General features: G+C 34.1%; 1 protein-coding gene across 1 annotated transcript in view; it reads left to right on the forward strand.

Moving 5' to 3' along the window:
- Positions 1-22290, forward strand: part of LOC148938535 (interleukin-1 receptor-associated kinase 4-like) — a 31140-nt gene extending 8850 nt beyond the window's left edge. The window contains exons 2-7 of the mRNA XM_089107718.1: positions 319-546; positions 8785-8954; positions 10851-10994; positions 12744-12933; positions 16997-17116; positions 22094-22290. Of these exons, the coding sequence (XP_088963844.1) occupies positions 326-546; positions 8785-8954; positions 10851-10994; positions 12744-12933; positions 16997-17116; positions 22094-22226 (978 nt within the window). The 5' untranslated portion in view covers positions 319-325 and the 3' untranslated portion in view covers positions 22227-22290. The remainder of the gene's footprint in view (positions 1-318; positions 547-8784; positions 8955-10850; positions 10995-12743; positions 12934-16996; positions 17117-22093) is intronic.
- Positions 22291-23313: the final 1023 nt, after the last annotated feature.

The following is a 23313-nucleotide window of genomic DNA, read 5'->3' on the forward strand; positions in this document are numbered from 1 at the left end:
AGAGTTTTTGGGGCAATAAAACCTTACTATCGTGAATCATGAATTGTGTGTCCAACTGTGTCAATGAAATGCCAAACATCTTTTATTGTCAGTGCTGAAACTTTTAGTTAAGCTTTTCTGGGATGATTCCTCATATCCATAGACTCAAACAAGAGCTTCGCCAACAAGAACTTAAATAAACCTGTGCAATATTTTCCAAAAATTAATTCCAAAAAAAAATAAATAAGAGATTTATTTGTCTATATGGATTGTTTCTATGATATTTCACAGGAATCTCCTAAAATTGTGTATTGTTTTCATTAAAGTATTTTTTCTTAGAAAACTAATGTTTGACATAACTGAAGAAACAGAATTAAGGAACTTACCAGATTCTGCTAAATGTACTCTTGGCAAGCTTCTTGATAAGGAAGGTATCTATCATTATCATGGAACAACTGGGACCCAAGAAGAGTGGAAGACATTGATGGCCCATATTCCTGAGTTTATGCCTGTTACATCTGATAATCTGATTCATGGGAAAAGAAAATATAAAATTGAACACATTCAGTATGTAAGAATTCTTTATTATATGACAAAATTAGGCTGCATTATCATGTTTTTAAAGAACATACCTAGAACAAAATTGTGGCATCTAGGCTTCAGCCCCCCCCCTGCCAAAATTAAAAAAATATATCGAAAATCATTGGTTTATTAAATTTTTATTGCCCTGACCAGAAATTTTATTCTTAGAACCCTCCCTCTAAATGGGTTAGACTTAATCTTTATTATGTCTTGATTTTATTGATTATCCACATAGAATCTTGTCTTCATACATGATTTTGCTTCTTATTGGGCTTGCTTGCTATATTAGACCATTCACTAATTATACTACCTCTCTCGTTTGTATTCTTATAGCCCAAACTTTGAGGACTGAAATATTCATGTTTTATGTTAACAGATAGATTCATACAAACATAGATTATTTTCTCCACTGTTCATGTAATCGTTTCTGTATTGGAAGGACCTGCCAACCATTAGGAGAGAGGTTGTCAGAATATAAACTATGATCAACAAATTCATGTAGGCTCCTAGGCATTTTTGAGCCAAAGGCTTGAGTATTTTGAATGTTTTTTGTGTATTTTGAAATTTGTCTATGACTTAAATGGAAACGTGCATTAATTGGGGGAAATTTATTTCCACCCCATTAACAATGATCTTTTTAATTCTGATTTTGTTTGTTTCGTCTTTTATAATTTTTTGTAACCTAATGGAAATTCAAATAATGCCAAGAGAATAATTAGCATTCAGAAAAGCTTTTAAAAAATAAATTCTTCATAAAAAATATTTTTTGCCAATTTATAAAATACACCTGTAAACGAACTCGTTCTAAATAACAATTCAATTCAATTTGTTCAAATAAAAATAAAAACATAACACCAATAATAAAAACGATCCTGGAAGCGAACTTGTTGAGGACCATAGCAACAAAAAATTGAAAATAAAGAAGAGAGAAAAAAGGAAAAAAGAAAGAGAAAACACAAGTAATTAAATCAAATTGATTAAAAATTTAGAGAACTATAATAAAAAAGATTAGTAACATTGTTATACAACGTGCGAAAACTTAGGGATAGCTCGACACAGGAGGGCATTATATTCCATTGAAGTATAGACTCATAAACGGGAGATCCCTGGGCGGAATTCGAGACAAAATTGGAGACAATGATGGAGCGGTTGGATGAACGGAGACACAGGCCATCAGAATTATTACAATTAGAATAAGATAATAATTGGGGAGGAAGACTTATATGGTAAGCAGAGTATGCAAGGGATAAATTGAATTTTTGATGATTTGTTCAAAAGGGATAATACCAAAATCAGAGTACAAGTCCTGGATGGGATATAGTCGGGGCAGCCGAAAAACTGCTTTGACGGTACGGTTTTGGGCAGATTTTAATTTATTGGTAACTGAAGGATAAGTATTGCCCCAAAGAGATCTGCAGTATGAGATATATGGGTAAATAAGACTAACAAAGGGTGACAAGGATATCGGGAGAAAGAAAATAATTAACACGATTAATGATACTTACCTGTCGCAAGATTATGGCTCTGATGTAGGAAGCATGTGTTACAAATGATAAGGAGGAGTCTATGTGGACACCAAGAAACTTGGCATCTTTGACCTGTGGGAGGAGATTGGTAGAATATTTGAGGCCAAGTGCTTCCTGAGCTTCATTTTTTTTTGTAAGAGGTTCAAAATAATACAACCTGACTTTTCTTGCTATTAATTGTCTTACAGTTAATGAGACGCCACTCCTATACTCTATTCAGAAGGATTTGAGTAGAGGTGACGACGGATGGTAAATTAGGGCCGGCGATGAAAAAGTTGCTATCATCAGAAAAAAATACTGGATACACTGATCAATCCAGGTCCATAACCAAATCGTTAATATAAAGGAGAAAAAGTATTGGACCAAGAACAGAGCCTTGCGGGACAACCCTCCGGACAGGTAGGGGATGCAAAGTCACCCCTATCAGACTCACACTCGGTACTCTACCAGAGGGATAAGAGCCGAACCATGAGAAAAGAACTCTACGAATCCCTACGTTGTTGAGTTTACTTAATAAAACACCGTGATCAACCATGCCAAAGGCCTTAGAAAAATCCAGAAATAAGCCCAATACAGTATTTTTAAGGTCAAGTTAGGAGCGTATAAACTGTGTGGCGTCGATAAGTGCATGACCAGTTGAAAATTTGGAACGGAAACCATATTGGTGAGGAGAAATTAACAAATCTGAAGGATGAATCCAAAATAAAAAGGAAGAAAGACGTCGGAAGATAATTTTCTCGAACACTTTAGATATAACTAGGAGAAGTGAGATTGGACGATAATTACTTACGATAATTGCTGACTTAAATATTTCTGGAAAGACTCCATTGGTCATAGACCCGTTTGCTATGTGTACAATGGGCTCATAAACGTAGGAAGATACGGTCTTAAGAAGCTTATTACTTATGCCAAAGAAGTCAGGTGTACTACTGTTAGAGAGAGATTCGATAACTTGAAGCACCTCTTTACTGTCAGTTGGGGAGAAAAACATGGATCTGGGATTATTGCTAGGGTGTACTGACTGGGAAGGGGAACAGGAGTTAGCATTTGGAATATTAGTGAAATAATTATTAAAAGCATCCGGTACTGAAATTCGGTCAATTAATCTGCCATTGATGTCCTTAAGGTTAATAGGTACAGATCTTGAATTCTTTTTTTTTTTAAAGAATTTCATTTATTATGGACCAAATTTTTTGCAAGTTCCCCTTGCAGTGAGAGATTTTTGAATAATAACAATCTTCTTTTTACTTCCCGGACGAGTTTGGTATATAAGTTTTGTATTTTTATAATTAGTTAGGTCATAACGCTACTGGTTTTGCAAGCTAACTTATATAGGCTATTTGTACGGTATGAAGAGATTATCAGGCTATTGGACATCCAGGGGCGTACATGGGTAGTTTTTCGGTTTGATTTACGGACTGGAAAGGTTGAACTGATAAGATCACTCAGTCCCTGTGTAAAACCATTTGGGGCTAAATTAAAATCCTGATTATCCAAAACCTTGGACCAGTCAAAGGATTTCAAACGATCTGTGAACCGGTTCATATTCACAGTATTATATATTCTATTAGACGTAGCGGTATTAGTTCTAGATGGTTGAGTAGTTGGTAGGAAAAGATAGATTGGAAAGTGGTCTGACAGGTCAGAGAATATTATTTTGGAGGACAGGTGGTTTCCCAGGGAAGTGGATACAAAAATTTTATCAATTAAAGTAGTTTGTAGACCTAATAGGATCAACTCTAGTAGGACAAAGGATTGTGGGAAGAAGACCACTTGAGGTAAATGTTTCAAGGAAGGTATCACAATCATTATTATTGGTAACATTTATTAAATTACAATTGGAGTCCCCAAAAACTATTGCCTTCTTTTGTGGTAAATTATTAAAACTAGAAAAATCTCAAACAGATTACAAAAGAAAGGTGTCGGAAATGAGGATGGTTTATAAAACAATGAAAAAATAAAAGAACTCTCGTCAACAGTTATGTCTACGATTATTGAATAAATGCATCTATTATTTCTAGGTTGCGAGAATAAAGATTCACAGTCTAATAGCCTGGTGAATTTTAGACTTGACCGGATGTAAAGAGAAATGCCGCGAGAGGACTTGGTTAATTTTCTTTCAATATGAATAGCTTGAAAGCCAGGGAAGGAAATGTCATTAGTATCATAAATTTCTGAAAACCACGTCTCCGTTATTCCAATACGTCGAAAGGGCAGTAACCGTTAATTAAAATTAAATATTTGAAATTAGCCCACTTATCCTGTATGCTTCTGATGTTAAAGCAAATTACATTAAGTTTGGTCTCTTCCATTAGCTTAGGTTTTACATTTTTCACAAAATCAAATGTGCCGAGATATTCACAGTTTATTTGGTTTAAGGGGCTATCGGGGCTAGCTAAGGGGTTGGTGGGCAAATTATTTTGGTCATCGCAATAGTTAAAAACAACATTATTGCATAGTGATAAATTCGCGAGAAACGTAAAATCTTGTATAATAAACATTTAAATATCCATTTTGGTCTGAGTTTCATCATTTCCTTGATTTGAATATTGGAATTCTTCTTCAGCCGACAAAATTTCATTGGTGGTAATTTTGGACTGGGATGAAAAGTTTGCCGTTTTCTTCTTTGATTTCTTGCCTTTGACTAGGGCAGTGGCACCGACTACTGTCTTGGGGGTTGTGGCACTGTCAGAGCCTGTATTAATTTGATTTGCAGTTGTGTCTACAGGTTTAACTAGCTTCGCTGTGGAATCTATGTCCTTTTTGATGGTAGATAGTTGAGCTATAGCTGTTTGTAAAATGTCATCACCTAGGAGTTTAGTGATAGCTTTCTTCTTGAGAATATTTTTGGTTTCCTCAGGTTCATTACTAACCACAATTAAGTGACTGACTATGAGATAAGTTGCAAGCCTTTGTCATTCTTGGCTACTTTCAGATGGAGGGTATGATGTTGAAGTAAATTTAGGTAAGGGATGGGGGGACTGACTAGAACCTTGAGTATGAACATTGTTTGCCTCTTTTGGAAATGATATTGTCTTTGTTTCTTCTACAGCAACTGTTGCTTGGCTTCTACTGGGCCGATGGGGTGTGGGTTGCCGAGGGATTCTTGCAGCTACAACTGAGTAACATAGGTTCATTTTATCCGATGTTCTAAAGATTACGACTCGCTTTCGGTGAGCCGAGCAAGATTGTTTTTGGAGGGCTGTGTGTCCCTTAGGGTTACTGCAGAAAGTGTCTGCAGAATTTTGCAGAAAGGACTGCAGAAACTGCAGAAAGGGTCTGACTCAGGGCATTCACTAATTGCGTAGCCTGTTTTCCCACACTTAAGGCAAGATGGACGGCACTGTTTGCAGTGTTGTTTGCTGTGGCCGTGGGCCAGACAAGTGGAGCATTGTAGGGGCTTAGGCTTATAAGTCTTGTAAAAAAAGGACCTACGGTACAAGAATATTTCTCTGTTTAGCTCAATTTTGCAGGAAATGAGGATTGAACGGCTTGGGTGAAGGACTCCTTCTTTTTTTTAAACTTAGCCTTATTGCAGTTGAAGGATTGATGAGAAGGCCTGAAGAATCTATTAATTCAGTTTGTATTTTCTTCACTTTTACACTGGTAAAAACACCATACAGCACATACTTGTGTAACTTTTCCACATCTTTTTTTGTGGCTAAAATTTTTGATCCATCAAGAATTATTTCTTTGGATTTTGACAGCACATGGTCTTCCCCCTGAGAAGACGCAAAGTAAATATCAATAGACTCGTCCTGCTTGAAAACAAGTTCGAAATTTACCTTGGCGATCAGAAAGACAGCTTTCCCATTTTGCATTATTCAATCTTTCGAAAAGGTTGGCCATTGGTTTTCTTGATTGAGACAGTATAATAATTGGGGTAATCGGTAGTACTAGTTTCTGGGACACTTGAAGTGAGGGGTTGCACTATCACTGGCGAGCGAGTTTCATCCTTCTTCCTCTTTTTGCCTGGCGTCTCACCTCGTTCATTAGAGTTAGTTGCGGCTAAGGCCTGAATGCCTGGCAAGTGCTAACTGTTTTGGACCGCGTATTTGGGGGGAGGGGGTCTAGGAAGAGTTTTAGAAGTAGGTTAGAATGGCGAATGACCAAGGGTTTCAGTGGGAGTATCCTTCTCGGGTGGTAGCCTTAGGGGCTGCTTTTTTCCCTACATTTATTCCGACGAGACACTGCAGATTCATGAACTGTTAATCAATCTTAATTCAAGGTTACTTGACCAAAAGTAAATATGACAATTTATAAACAGCGATAACACCAATATATTCAATGTTAAGTAGGTTAATCACTGGCAGACAATATCCAGATGGTTTTCTGATGGCAATGAACAATTAATATTCAGTTATGGAACTAAATTATTCACTATGATAAATAATAACTCACTTTGTATGAAGTGAGCAATCCCTCACAATTAAATCCTTAAGTTAATTACGCAATTTAACACAGTACAGTACAAAAGATAATCTGATTAGGTTCGTAAGTTAGTTCTTTTTAGTTCAGATACTAAACTCATAGTGTAGTAGTTTTCATTACTGTTGTCTAATATGTATGTCTTGTATAGTAGTGTAGTAGTTTTCATTACCGTTGTCTAATATGTACAGTATGTCTTGTCTGATGCACAGGCACATATCTTGTGCGTAGTTAAGTACTTTATTACGTTTTTTTGCCCTTTGAATTCTACTGTAATAAAGGGTTTGCAAAGGACCAAAGGCACCAGCCCAGTTTGAAATCTTCTTTTATAACTTGTGCTAATATGATAAATAAACATTAACTATATTTGAGTATTATGTCTAACATTTATATCAATTCAGTTTGTTTTTTTTTCATAGAAAGTGGAAATATAAACATTTCTTGATTTATGTTCGATGGTACCTACAAAGAAAGAGACAAACATAAGGATGACATACGTTTTCTGGTCGCCTTTGGCACCGAGCAAATTTCGAACCTTTTGGTTTGTAGGCAAGTGGGTTTATAGCAGGAGGGAGGAACAAGCCGCCGATCCTAGCCCCACCCAAATGCTATGGTATTTACAATTATTTTCATAAGACTCACTTGTCTTTTTCCGTTTTGATAGATTCCCCCCCCCCCTGCACACACACACACAAGCATCAATCTGTTGAATATGGTGGGCTAGGTAGGCCCCTAGCCCAAATACTTATCAGATCAATGTCCTTTTGTTATTTTTATAATTTGTCGTCTTGCTTCCTTCCTTTTTCTTTTACCTTACCTCAATTACCTTAATTCGCTATTCGGAGCGAAATAAGGACCAATGTTGGATCTCTTTGGCTCCGCTGTTGAGATGGCAGTCAAAACGTTTCACACAGAATATAAAAGAACAAGGTTGTGACTGTGTTTACAGCCCAGTGACATGCTTTCCGACTACCAGTGTGCTAGGATAGATGCAATTTAAGCCCACTTGGTAACGGTGACCACAGATAGGTATGATCAAGGGGACCATTCTTCTGCAGTTTAGAGTACACACCGCCGCACAAAGTCAATTTCTGATAGAGTATACGAGTTGGTTGGGTATGACAAGCGGCAGAAGCATCCTAGCACAACTATTTTTTATATACATATATATTAATCACTATTTATAAGACACAGATGATGGGCAGCTCCAGTTGTATTTTGGAGGTTTGGCTTCCCATTCTTTGTCGAGTCTCCTTTTACAAACTTCAGCTGATGTTGAAGACACTGTCTCCTTGCTTAAATGGTTCCAATCATTAATGACCCTTTGGCTTAAGAAGTCTTGTCTGATTCTACAGTCAACTCTGGGCTTATGAAGCTTCTTAGAACGACCTTGTGTTTGTCTCTCGTTAAGTAACTGGGTAAAGAACTTATTTTGGGGTTGGTTTACAAATTTATATGTGAGCACTTGCGTCAGAAGATCAAAAATAGGAGTTTTAGGTTAGACAGCCTTTGACTATATGGTTTCTCACCAAGTCCAGAGATGCACTTGGTGGCCCTCCTTTGTACACCTTCAATCAACTGTATATCACCTTTGTAAAAAGGACCAGCGAGACAGGTTCCAAAGTCAAGAACTGGTCTCATAATTGCCTTGTATATCTTCAAGAAGATTCCATGTGATCGGCTAGTATGTCTTCTTTTAATAAGTCCAAGGCTAGAATTTGCTTTGGAAACAGTTTGTCCAAAGTATTCAAGGAAAAGAACGTTTCTTATTTAATACTTTTACGAAACCCTGACTAATGATGACTCAGAACCCATGATATTTTTGTCTCTTTTTGGTCTGGACTTTGATTTGGAACAACTGTTATTATTTAAATTTTACCTTGTTTAGAGATAGATTTGTCCTGAAATGAAGAGGCGTAAATTTATCATTTTCGTTGGTTGTGGGCTATTTCCTCGTAGTGTACTTGGCATGTTGGTGTGGAACTTGAATCTTCAAATTTGTCAAATTCGTTTTTCCTGCTTAGGCTTTTGCTTTTAAATTATGTAGGAAATTTACGCATCTTCATTTGAATAAATCTCATTTTTTTATTCCGCTCCCTATTCATAGAATTATTGGTGAGAAGTGAATTCAAGTTCAGCTATAAAATAGAGTAGCTAGTTATGGATATTATTTATTTAAAAATACTTCAAATCAAGAATGTATTCCAGCCTCTTTCACATGCAGTTTTTCAGTAGAGTTAATTTGTTTAATTTATCTTTCTCCATTTAGGATGATTGAAGAAGAGAGCAGGCGTCGAGGATTGCCTCCATTTAAGCTTCTCTTGGGAGAATGGGGAACAAGTGGCAGAAAGAGACCAAAAGTGGGGGATCTTACTCTATTGATGAAAGCCCTAGATATGCATAGAGCTGCATCTTATTTAACACGAGAGCTATTGAAATGTACGTTTTGTTTTTATTTGTATTTTTTAATGTCAAAATGACCAGCTTCAACTTCCATGTTGCAAGAATAAACTCTTTAAATAAACTATAAGGTCTTTTCACCGAGCGATCTCTCTAAACCAACATATGATAATAAGTCCTTAGTTAGACTTAACGATCTGTAAACCGAAATAATTCTTATTTGGATATGCTTGAACTATTAAAGTCCTTAATATAAATTTTTTTTTTTTCTGAAACAATAAAGTAATATATTATTTTAACTGAGCAATTCTTACCGTATATTTAATAACTTTTGTTTTGCTTTAAGCAATTCAGCTTTTGAACCAATATAGGAATTTTAGTTTGACCTTAAAAAAAAAAAAAAAAAAAATCAGTTTTAAGGATCGTGTAAAAAGGGTCTTATGCACACAGATTTCTTTTTACTTCTTTTAAAAAAGCGTTTCTAAAGTCCTTGAATAAGTTATCGCTCTTTCTTAAAAGATGACATTAACAGCACTTCCGTAAATAAAGTTTCAAATGATGAAGCATATGCAAGGAAAAACTAGTTATATAACCTTGTATAGTTGTACACTATTGCGTAAACAAATTTTTTTTATTGGTTTTGAAAATATCAGAGTATCGCTTATCATGTTTCATGGTGAATTACTGGGCTGAGCAGTACTTCCATTCTAAAAAAAAAATACAAGAAATGGATTGATTCTTGGATAGCCTCGAAACAGGTATCGCTCTTCCTGTTTGGAATTCATGTACTACCAGAAAGATGTGAAAAAGTTGTCTCTAGTGACAGGCAATACTTTAGGTGAAATGTTTTTTACCTTGGATTTTAGATACCGTAAAGCATTTATTAAAAAAAAAATTAAAATTTATTCATATACCTTTTATTTGGTAAGATCAAAGGCTAAGAATTGAACCTCTTCAGAAGGAGACACGCTAGAACAGAAAGAGACACATTTTTAGATTGATAATTTTGTGCTCATTTTCATGGTTTGGTTCGCGTTTATGACAATTCAATCGCAGAATCCCTCTAGTGGTCTCATACAGCCGTAGGCTATGTAGAAAAAGTAGCATAATTGTTGATAAAAACTGATTAAAAAATGATAAATAGTATAACCAGGAAAATATTCCCTGTATAACCAGGGAAATATGATTCATTGATAATTGCTGTATATTAAAAAAAAAAGAATTTCCTAATTTTTTTGGTTAGTCTTTTTGCGTAACCTGGAAATATATATGACCATTAGAGCTTAGAGCCCAAGTTAGACCATTATGTTGCTTAGGGCTAGGTGGGCTGAAGTAACTTCTAACTAGGGTGGTTGGGGAAAATTTTTCAAAAACGTGAACCAAGCCATGAAAATAAGTATAAAATTACCAATCTAAAATGTTGGTATTTTTTTCTGGCATGTCTCCTTCTGAAGAGGTCCAAATCTTTACCTTTAACAAATCGAATCTGTAAAATAATAGCTCTGTAGAGGTATAATTTTTAAAACGTGGTTTTTATCAGTCCACGGTCATCTCTATCAAACTCTGTCGAGCTCGCTTAGTAGCTGCAATAAAGAGATCTCCAATCCTAAAAATTTGTATTGTTGAAATACTCCCAGACCGATTCATTTTGTGTTCTAACTAGCTTTCTCTTTTAATTTGATAATAAATTCCTGGTCCCATGTTGGATTCCCAATAATACAGAGGGCTTGAGGCTTCAGGGGGACGGGAATGGGTTTTTCTTTCTAGCCAAAGGAACCTTAGGACTAAAAATTCGACCATTTATAAACCAAAGTATACAGATTCTCACGCCTTTCCATAGAGCTTTTTGAAAGTTTCCTAACTATTCTCAGACACGCTATATAGATGACTTTGTCCTTCTGTTCTTCGTAATGATTTAATTATTTTATGTCATAGATGATACTCCGCCTGAAACCGAAGACGAACTTGAAAAGGTGATGCTTAATCTTGAAGGATTTGAGCCCCAGTTTACTGATCTTACCATCAGCGAAGCAAAAAAATATATCCTAGAAGAAGATGAAATTGACATTGAATCTAATTGTAAGTATTAAATTAGAAAATCAGTTATCGTGATTTAACATTCAGTAATCAGCAATTTTATATACTGGATGTACATACAGAAACATCATGTTTTTAGCTCGTTTTCTGTAACAAAGAAATAAAAATCAGAACATAGTTGTCTCAAGTTGTAGAACATAGAACGTAGTTATAGAAAATAAAACATCCCACCTTAACATGAGTCCCTGAACCAACATGTAAAAGAGTGGGTTTGTATTTGAAGTGGCAAAGGCAAGGGAGCTTTGGTCCCCCTCTCAGCGGAATTTTAAAATTTAAACTTTCTTACGATTTCTTTGGATTATCCTCTCCCCCTCCCCGTCTTTCCTCTGAAATAAATGTGTATATATTTAAAAGAGGCCTTAAGCTAATTCTTCCCTCTCATCTAGTCTTTGTTTGTTATAAGATTTAGTTTTCTTTTGTTTCTTATTATAAACATAAATTTAGGGATCTGCAGATAACTCAATAACTAAAGAAAGAGTCAGGGTAAGGGATATTTTGTTGCCTTGCATGCTATTGATTTTAAGAATTTAGCCTTTTTTTTATTTCCATTGAAATATTTAATTGGAACTGTTTCAAACAGGATTGAACCTCCCGAACCAACTTGTTTCTGAATCTGAACGGGTTTTCCAGCGAAAGAAAATACCTTTAAAAGTCAGTCATATAATCAAGCCAATACGTTTTTTTTGTCAGATTTGACTCATAATTTTCAATATTACGGCTAATTCTTGTGGCTTTTTGGAATTCTACGCTCCCCCCCCCCCCGCCTTGGCACCTCGAGAAATAAGTTTTTTACTATATTTGTGCCTGCTTTGAAATCTCGAACTATTTTATGAAATCCAACCCACATGTGGACTTGGTAGAGATCCGGCATATTTCAACCCAGTACATGCGTAACTAGGTACATGTGTAAATTAATTTCCAATCTGTCTTCATTCTCATTAATTTTTGTGGACTAACCCTGTAATATTGGTGTTACCGATGATAATTCCCTTCTTATGACAGGAGAAACTTTGTGTGAAACATTAAGTATAATATTAATATGTTTACCGACACAAAATGGGGTGCATGGGAACTTGGGGACCCTAATCCCAATTAGCCTTCCTTCTGAAAGTTGAGTGGTGGTTGTGGTCTCTCTTGCTCCCGGGGGAGAATCTTGATTAGCCCCCTTCCCATCTCCCACGAAATTTTCAGTCCAAAATTTAACAAAATTTTCAATTATTAAGAAAATCATCTTTAGTTTATTAATTAATTAAAAAATTTTAATCTATTATTTAAATTATTTAGTTATTATTAATTATTTTAATTATATTGTTTAATTATTTTTTGATTTAAATAATTAATTATCCGATTAATCATTTTCATTTATTAAGTGCAGCCTCTACTTTATTTTAATAAAAATAAAATTTGAAAAATTTCAAAATGATTATAACCGTTAGATTATTTATCTGAAATTTGTGCTCCTAAAGCTACTGCATCCGTGGCAAGTGGCCCTCTCCCCCCCTAAAACTGCTCCAATTACCCTGCTTTCATTTATCGCCCTAACTTTTAATGAGCAGATGAAGAGGCTGACTAATACAAATACCGTCATATTGCCACCATGGATATTACCTGGAGCAAACATGGAACGTAAACTAGTAGAATTATATCAGTTTTTATTTGTCTATACTATATCTAATATATTGTTCAGAACTGCATTATAATTCTTAATAATATTTTAATTTTTTTTTGTAGATACCAATGTACCACTTGAATTATCCCCAGCATTAATAAGAGAAATTACCGATAATTTCAACGAGAGAAGCTTCAAAGATGGTGGTCGGAAGATGGATGGACGCGGTTTATTTGGCTCTGTTTTTGTTGGCGTTGTGCCCTCCAACACGGATGACAATATGATGCATAAACTACGAATTAAGAGCTTAAAGTAAGCGTTGAATTTACGTTGAGCGTAGATAATGCTGTCGATTTTGTAGTCCAATTTTGTTTTCATTTTCGGCTGGTTAAAACCATTAATCTTATTTTATAACTCATGACAAAGGTAAAAAAATGACAAAATTAAAAGAGAAGAAGATGGAAAAAAACATAGGATTTTAGACCAGTGAAGTTTAGAGAAGAAACATATATTAAATATTTCGCCTGTATAAGTGAACCACGAAGTACTTTGTTTTTTTTTACTGGTAGTACTTTGTTACTGGAAGTACTTTTTTACTGGAAGTACTTTCTTACTAGAAGTACTTTCTTACTGGAAGTACTTTTTTACTGGAAGTACTTTGTTACTGGAAGTACCTTTTTACTGGAAGTACTTTTTTACTGGAAGTACTTTGTTACTGGTAGTACTTTTTTACTGGAAGCGCTTTGTTACTGGAAGTACTTTTTTACTCGTAGTATTTTGTTACTGGAATGTTCCAGCCCAAAGTCATCCTCGGCAGAAACGAAAAGGAATAGTTAAAAAAAAGAAATCTATGACATCTACAATCAGTATGGACTTGAAAACAAGCCAAGAAGCTGATAACCAAAAGACTAAAAAGAAAATACAAAAAAAGTCAAAGGAGGATAAGAAAAATCTAGATGTACAGTTCATTGATGTTAGTAAGTTACTCTTGCGTAATCCAGCCCAGTATTACCAAATATCTAGTACAAGATAGCTTATCCGACATAGCAAAAGTATGCCGAAGGCACCAATTTTAGAGAAAAAGTTATTCGAAGGTGTAACTTAAGAAAAGTTTTTTTGAAAGCATTTGAAGAGTTCATGCACAGTCATTTCTACAATCGCCCAAACGGCGAATATGTCCACCTGGCAACATTAGATCTTGCCTAAAAGCAAATCAATGTAACAAAATGAAATAGATCAACTTATTAAGTATAATGTGAAATAATACTCAAGCTAGCGGTGATAAATGTTAACACCATAATTTCGGAAAGCTAAAATTTCAAAAGCAACGAAGAAGTCTGAACAAAAAAAAAACAGTTTTGCTCATTGGTTTAACTTTGGGGGTCTTGGGAAGGCTCTGCTCCTCCTTGTTGTATTCATAAAAGTTCTTGAATATTGAATGTTCCGTAATGGGTCATTGCCCGGGTACAATGAAGGACCTGTGGCCATTGGAATGGGGTTTTGCAGGCAAAAAGCTGGCCATACTAGCTCCCAGTCATTAGAAATTGAAACTCTTTAGGGAATTAAAAAGTACAAGAATTTCATTATTCATATAACTGTAATATAAATTTCTGTATTTATTTTTTTAAATCTCCTGAAATCATATTTTTAGAACATATATAAAACACAATAAAACTGTAGTCTAAGGAATTATTTTAATTAACGTATTTAAAATCAGCTAAAAATCTGCAATAGGAATACAAATACATTTTTAGCTCTATTTCCTAAAAAAAAAGAAGAAAAAAACAAAAATTCCACTAAAAATGAATTTTTTAAATCCTCTGTAAAAGGTGGACATAGCTTTAGCTGGAGCTGAGTTCTGATCTTATATTAGAAATTGGGAAATATTTTATAGAGATCACATGTTTTTTTTTCAAAAACATTAAAACGATATTATTATCATGGGCTATTGATTAATAATTGCCTTTTTCACAATTGAGAATGCAACTTTTAATATTCTCCGGTATTTTCATTTACTTTATTCCTTATTTTCTTTTTTTATTCTTTGTCCATTTTTTTGACAAAAACAAACATTCTCTGTTTTTTATTCTTTGTTTCTTTTTTTATTCTTTGTCCTGCATATCTACAAAACCAAATTTGATGGAAAATATGTATACCTGTTTAGCATACATTGCAATTAGTGATATCTATATATTTTTGAAATATTGAGGGGGGGGGGTAATATTATTTCTTAAGTCGTAATATATGACCGAATTTCAATACCAGATTTAATTCCACCATGTCTGTTGCCTTTATTGGTTGCTCTGATTTGTCTGTTAATGATGAAATTCGATTCTACATTTACTGACTATAATTGTAATTAAAATAATTGATATTATGATTTATATTTGCTACCAAGGATTCTGAACTTGCTATTTGTTGACGCTTTTTTTCTGTCCATATTTGTATTTAGTCGTATGATTTTCAAGACCTTATTCATCTTTGTTAATTGTCTTAACAGACAGTCGTAGTACGTGTTAGAATGTTTTATTCTTAAAGGAATAATAACATAGTATACTAATGTACTTGAACTTGAACTCCCCAATTTTTAATTTTTTTTTTTATTCATTTACAAAATTTTGCTAAAGAACAATTTTGTTAATTTGCCTGGTTGATTTGGTGGAAGTAGCTCATCCTAAGTTTAAAAGGTCTGCGACCAAACTAGTTAAAAATTGTACATGGAAAAAAATGTGACAACAAAAATTAAATTCAAGAGAAGAAAATTTTCGGCTAGTGAAAAGGAACAATGAGAGACGAATATATCGAGGAGGACGTCCACCAAGCTGCCGTCAGTGCTAAATGATAATAACGACCAACCTTTCAAGAGAAGTTGTCAAGCAAAGAAATCAAATTTGGAAACAAAGAAAAACTTACTAATTTTGCTGCAAAAGGGTGACTGAATTCGAAAAAAGCATGCATATAACTTTTGAGGGTAATCTGGCAGGGTTAAGTTTTGTATTAATTATATCCATTAGTATTGGCGTAAATGACGTCATAGCTATTGTTTTCTACTGTCTCCAAATTTTTTAGTTTCCCTGAATTTCCTCGAAAGAAGATTGGGTTCTCCGAAATCTCCCGGAAAATTAACGAAAACAAATATTATTTTGAATTAATAATCTTGCATTGTTAAACTTTAATTGTCAAGGAGATTTCGGAGAACCTACTTTTCTACTAGGAAAATTCAAATATAGTGGAAGGATATATTGACGCAGCTAGTCGATTACTTAGCTTTGATTCCAACAACCTTTATGATTCCTACTTTAAAAATGTAAGGGTGTGCTCTAATTCTCTCTCAGTCAAATTGCCATATACAGGTCATATAAAAACGTCCCCTACAAAGTCATTTTCTTTTGCGACTGAATTTTTCGATGAAAAATTACAACAAAATTGATTTTGCTGTCAAGGCTGTGAAGGGCCAGGGCTGAAAGAGAGATACAAGAGACATTTTGTATGTTTGGTAATGTCAATAGCCATGAATAGAATTTATGCACAATTAAATATCTTTATTGTTAATTTAAAGTAATTTTTTGTCTTTACATTCACTTGCCGTCTTGATTTCAAGTAGTAAGGTGGCTCGCCTTTTATTTATTTTTGCCTTCAGTATTAAGGTTGACTCAGTTAATTTCTTTATTTGCTGACTTCTTTAGGAAGGTTAGTTGCTCATTATTATTTAACACTAAATACTGCTAGGACTTTGTTCAATTATCTCCTTTTCTTTCATTTTCCATTTCTTTGACTCAAATTTTCCCTTTTCGAGTTTCTTTTTTTTTCTAGGTTTTATCATTTTTCGTTCACCCTGGGAGATAGTAAGGACCAAAAAAAGCTTTGAAAAACAGTTGTCTGTTCTGTCAAAATTCAATCATTAATTGTCGCCTGAGAAACTTGTTTATATATCTGGGATGTGTTTGGCTTAGAGTTAAGAATTTTCTTTCCATAGCGCATGGCTAGCGCTACTTATCATACTTCTTACTTCAGAAAATGGCTGAAATTTTCAAATCCCGTTTTTAATCCGGCTAATTTTGGAGACTCGTTTTAAGATACGTTTTCAAAGCTAAAAAGAATTCAGGATCCTTTCTCTATTTTAAAATATATCATATTGAGCACAGGGCTTTTTCTTATGATGGTAAGGCAAGTGAGTAGGAACTCGGTGTTCCTTTCGAGTTTTTTTTTACAGTGTTTATTTATTATATTTTGTTGAATGCTTTTTTTGCAATAAATTTCTCTGTAATTGTATCTTTGTTGTGTGACAGATTTTTACGTCGTAGGAAGCCCAAGGATGCTATAAAGTTTATCTAAGGGCTTATATTACTAAAATATGATTTTTGGTCTTTTTTAGATATCAACCATTCAGATATGAGGATAACACTACTAGAGTTGCCGTGAAACGACTTAAAGCTGGAACGGAAAACGAATATACCAAGAAAATGTTCAATGCAGAAGTAGACGCTCTTAAGAGGTAAAATTCTTTACTGTAATTAAAGTAGTAGCCTATTCAACTTAGAATCAAGTTAAGCTAGTTTTATTATTAAAAGTGTACGGAAATTCAATAGCTTTCATGAAATTACTGTGACACATCGGGCATCCTAGAATCATGAACGCATTAATTTTGTGAAGGGCTGCATACATAGTGTGGTTTGACGAGCTTTTTGTTTTTTTCCCCATGCCAACTACAATTTGCCATTAGATTTCTTCTCAGATATTTAAAGCAGGCAGCGAGCACGTTGTGTTAAGGTATGAGTAGCTAAATTGGCTGATTGCCACCATTTTTGTTAGACCTCAGGTTACTGTCTACCTCCTCCTGTATTGCAATACTTAAGTCTTTGGGATCTGACGAATATGAGAAGAGACCAATAGCTTCCGTGTTACATAAGGCTGCAGTGTAACTTTTTTTTCTAGCCTTTTCAAAGGAAATCTATATAATAGATATTGCTTTTAAAATTGTCATAACTATTATAAAATTTTTGAACTTTTTTTGTATCTTTAATTTACTTTTACTCGGAAAGGCATCCACTAATTAATGTCGGGGTGCAATGAACTGGAGGGATTAACCGTTGAAAATCATACAAAATTTGTCTATCACCAAGCAGAAACCAAGCAGCCTTAGCTGTTAAGAGCAAAAAAAAAGTTTTCTTCAGCATTATTTAAGGCTGTGTTTGGTTTTAAGCTCTATAGCGGATAATCTTCGAAAGAGCAAAAATTAAACCGAAATTTTTTCTCCGTGAAAGAAGGCAAAAATCTAGAATGAATTAAAACATTATTTGCTGTTTGCTACTATAGTAGCCTATTGATTGAAGGGAATTATCGCTGGATACCATATAGTACATATTTATGCATTAATTAAAACAGTTAAATCTGTATTTAATGCAATGTTAAAGATATCGAAGAGTTTTCTTTGTAGAGAGATAGTTTCACGAGTTTAAATTCTATAAGTCCATTACCTTTTTCTAGCTGGCATTTATTGTATTTACTATAAACATCCTTTTTACTTTGGTCAAATAAGAAGAACAAGCTCTACTTTTAAACGAAAATAAAGAAAATATAAAAATTAAATGACCAAAAATTATCCTGTATATGACCTTCAACCCCCTGTTCTTTACAGTATTTACAAATATTTTACTTTTTGATTTCCTTTTATTGCACCTTAAAGTGAGAATTCCTTTTATTACAATGAGAATTAAACCTGATAGTTTTAATTAGTTATATGGAAACTTATAATTATACATATTTTGAAAAATTAAGAAAATCGGGAATTCAAATTTAATGAAGAAGATCATATGCAGTTTTTGGTATTATCAGGCGACAAATTTAAAAAAGAAAAGAAACGCGAGGGAAAAATCAATAGAAATAAGCTCAAAGCGCAAGCACCAAACATCTTCAAAAGGTGTCGCATTCCTTTTAAGTTGTAGTTGTCCTTAGGAATCAACAACATTGTTAATGTTTCAATTTTTGCGGACGAACAGCGTTGCCAAATTCAACTTATTGTTTTTGCTTATTTATTTTCATGGTTTAACGTGGGTGACCCGGAAGAAAATGTGATATTCTCCTAAAAACTTCATAATTTTAACGTAACCAAAAGAATAATCTTACAAAATTGCTGTTTTCAGGCAGGAATACACCTGAGGTGGATGCTGGGGGAAAATATGTTTTTATTTTGATATTTTTGGTGCTTAAACTGTGTACTAAGTTTAAATCTGATATTTAAAGGAAATTCGAAAAAGAAACCCCTTCCATTACAGAGGCATTGTTATTAAACTATTTACCGCATTGATCTTTTGTGAGAGTATTCGTTCTAAAAAAAATTTGAGAAAAAATCAAACTTTTACATACAGAGTGAGCGATGGCCCCCTCATATACAAGACAATATCCCTTCTTTTCAAGTTTTAATGTTGCTCTTTACTTCCTTTTGAAAAAAAAACTTCCTTTTCCTCTTGATGCGTAATTTCTGTTTGTTGTAATACCATATCCCCTAAATATTAGGAGGGGGTTACTGGAGAAGGCTATAATAAATATCAGGAGGGGGCTACTTTAAACTTCTGCGTTTTACGATAAACTTTAGTTTTCTATTTAACAATGCTTCAAGAAAAGGGCTTCTTGAGGTATGAATAATTTTTTAGACTTTTCATTTACAGAATTCAAGCGAGAAAAAAACGATTATAATTTAAATAAAACAGTAGAACCAAACAAGGAAAAAACAACAACAACAAACTTGAAATAAAAAAAATCTGAATATTTTGACTCCAGGACCGGGAGCCTATTAAAATCATCAAGAGCTTCTTAACAAATAGAGAGCAAACTGTGAAGTATAAAGACCAATTTTCCACTTTTCTGCCAGTTTTTTGTCGAATTCCACAGGGAACAGTGATCGGGCCCGCTGGGCTTCCTCCTCATGATAAATGAAATCGCTGCTAAGGTGGGGGACAGATGGAAATACGTTGACGACTTGTCCTTAACGGAAATCGTATCTAAGGATTCGAAGAGCAATGCTGCTGGTGTCATCGACCAAGTTACCTCAGAGGCGGCTGAACTAAATATGGTCGTGAATAAAGACAAATGCTCGGTCACGACATTTTCTTTTCTTCAGAATACTCAACCGTCTTTCGAACCTCCTATCGCTTCCGAGCTAATAAGCCATAAAATAACTTTACTTGGTGTGGTGATCTCTCATGGCGGGAGAATACAAAGACAATTGTAAAAAAAGCTAACGGCGTAATCCAACTGCTAAAAACACTGAAAAAATATCGAGTTCCTAAGGACAAGTTGAAACTAATATTTTACACTTTCATCCGCCCCTTAGTGGAATATGCTTGTCCGGTTTGGCACTTTGCCCTTACCCAGGATGAAATTGATAAAATAGAACGAGTTCAGAAGAGATCACTGCAAATCATTTATGGCGGATCCCCTCTACCTTACTCCTTTTACCTCAAGGAATTTAAACTTGAATCCCTTTCTTCCCGCCGAGAAAAATTATGCCAAAGATTTGGCTCCACCCTCCTTCAACATCTCATCTACCGATCATTCCTTCCCCCACCTTTTGTCCCTATAAGATCTCGTCCCCCCAGGGAAGTGGCTGAGAAAGTCCCGAAACTAACACCAGTCCACCGTAACACCATGTGTTATAGTAAAAGCTTTGTGCCAAGCTTTGTCAAATATTATAATGATCTCTAGTGTTTTTATTGTTTAGTTTATTTTTATCCTGACGAAGTTTTACCAAAAGATTTTATTCTCAATCTCAAGTGTTTTTATCCTCTATTTCATTTATCCTGACGAAGTTTTATTAGACAACTTTATTTTGTTAATTATGACTAAGAGACATCATATTTGGGCTTTGCCCACGAGAGCTATGTCTTGTTTTTTAATTAAATGAATTTGAATTTGAATTTATCAACGAAAAAAAATTAGATTAAACTACAAATAAAAAATCTATTTAGTGTATAACACTTAAGTTTCTTTGACCTGTTGCCATGTATAACCTTGTATTGCCTGTATAGTTCGAATGATCTTAACCTTGTAATTTTATTAATGGGTGATGACCTGGGGTTTTATGTAAACTCTTTCAAATAAATATAGTATTTATTAAATACAAAGAATTGTCAATAGCTGATTTCGCCATCCCCTTCAAACACTTTTTATAGAATGTTTGGGAATGGTGACCTAAAATACACCTTCTGAGGCTTTAGACCCCCTCCCCCCCCAAAAGAAAAAAATCAAAAAACAACCACAGAAACACAAACATTCACCGACATTCCTAATATCTGGTATGTAATTTAGCGAAACCCTAAAACCGTTTGTTTTGCTGGATAAACGGTCTATGGTAAGGGTTCTATCGTAATGAATTAATATGGGTTTTAGGACAAATGTTCCATCTTGTGCCAGTATTGCCCTCGAAGCCGGAAAGCTATTGAAATAAGGCTTCGGCAATTCTAAGCCAGTTGGATATCCCAAAAATTTTCCTTGCTAATCTTTTTGCCCTATTCAGGTCAAAGTTCTAGTTTATTGGACAATGTGTCAAAATTCAGTTATATTTTTGTTGTGATCTGTTTTGTTGCTTAAAACGAGTCCTAACATATTTAATATATGTTTTAATGAGCCCTCTTCTGATAAGCCATGGTTGAATGCGATCATTTGGAGAGAAAACAAGACAGCAAACAGGTACGAATCCATGTAACCGCTTGAAACCTCTGTTTTACGGTTTTTAAACCTGTCGAGTTATACAGTATCAAGCTCACTAACCTTTTTAAAAAAATCATGCATATTATCTTATGCTAGTGACTTTTGATGGGTGATGAGAAATTAATGAATTTTGTATAATCAAAATCAGCATAAAAAGCAGACTCTTTTAATGTACGAAATATCATCAAAATTTGGTTTTCCCCAAGTAAGGATCACTCTTTACTTACTGTTCATTGTCACGAACAATTTGACTCAAGAGCCACTTAATCCAAGGAAGTCTGTCACCCTCCCCCTCCTTCTCTGCTGTGTAAATAGTAGATGTCATGCTGGTTACGCGTAAATCTGACCTTGCATAGCAATCAGGCGATAATGATGATTATCCCTAAAGAAGTACAGCACTATAATATTACTAAGGATGTCGAAATGAACTGTGAGGCCACAATTTTCACGTTTACCAAAGGGGGTTCTTTGGATAAACTGTAGGTATCCTGTCTCTTATTAAACGATATAATGTTTACGGATCTTGATTCATATTCCCGCTCGTAATGAAAACTTTCTTTTTTCAATTTAAGTTTATATATATTATTTTCTAAATTACCAAACAAGGAATATTGTATGTGGGAGAAATTAATAGAATATTTTGAAAATAGCACTGAGTTAATATTACTGAGACAAGACATACGAAGTATGATGGGATTACAGTGGATAAAAATAGATATCCTATCGAAATACTTACTTTTATTATTATATTTTTTGTGTATAGGTTGGAACATGTCAATATAATTCCGCTGCTCGGCTACAGCTTTGACGGACAACTCGGCAACATTGTATATCCTTTAATGATTAATGGATCACTGGATTACCGTCTTCTCTCCGAGGTGTGTCTTGGCCATTAACCTCTTCGCTCTTTCAACACTAAGCCTATTAATAGGTCGATAGTTTAGTAAATCTAAGAAACAAATATGTTAAAATCCTTGAAAAGGAAGATTTATTAATTGTAATTTTTGTTTGTTTGGATTCTGAATTTCATTTTATTTTAAAGTTTATTTTTCCTTTAAGGGATGGGGGGGGGGAGTAATTAGAAAGCAATAACCCTGATACGAGTATAAACACGACTCATTAATTAACAAAAAGTAAAAGAAAAGGTATTTTCAAGAATGTATGGATATTTTTGTGTTTTTTTACCTAAAATGGATATTTTAGGATTACAATAGTGAGGATTTACTGTAAGGGAAAATACTAATATTTATATATTATCTTTATATGTGAGCAATAATTGTATATGTGTGTCAGTTCTAGAAAACAGTTCCATATTTTTTCGGGAAAATTGGTATCTTGAGATATCCTCGCATAAAAAAACGATCTAGATAGGTCAGAAGTCTGGGAAAATTCGTTAAAAACCTTAATTTTGAAAAAAAACTGTAATACTCAAATATTTTTGAATAGACTGCATTATGAAAAGACATTAAATTGCCTAAAGAACAAAAAACTGGTAATTGTAAAAAAAAAATTTGTATATATTTTAACAAGGAATTGCAATAATTCAAAAACCTTAAAAAATAAAACCAAAAGTTTGAAACTTAGCAGAAATTGCTGTTAGAAATTGGACTTGCTTAATAATCAAATATCTTTGAAAAGACACAGTATGAAAAAACATTAAATCGCGTTAAGAGCAAAAAACTGGTAATTACAAAAATATTTGTATATATTTTGACATGGGATTACAACAATTCCAAAACCTTAAAAAAGAAAACCAAAAGTTTGTAGAAATTGCTTAGTAGAAATCACTGTTTTCGGGAAAATTGTCATCCTGATATATTCTGGCCGTAAAAAAAACGATTTAGATAGGCCACACGTCTGAGAAAATTCGTTAAGATCCTTAATCTTGAGAAAAATATAATTATTCAAGTGACATCATTTTTCTATACATAAGTATTACATAGACGTTGTCACACTTATCACACTTATGAAGAAAAATTGAAG

Source organism: Artemia sp. Qi Xiang Cuo, unplaced genomic scaffold (genome assembly GCF_049724085.1).
Source record: "Artemia sp. Qi Xiang Cuo unplaced genomic scaffold, ASM4972408v1 HiC_scaffold_3159, whole genome shotgun sequence".
NCBI classification, from domain to species: domain Eukaryota; kingdom Metazoa; phylum Arthropoda; class Branchiopoda; order Anostraca; family Artemiidae; genus Artemia; species Artemia sp. Qi Xiang Cuo.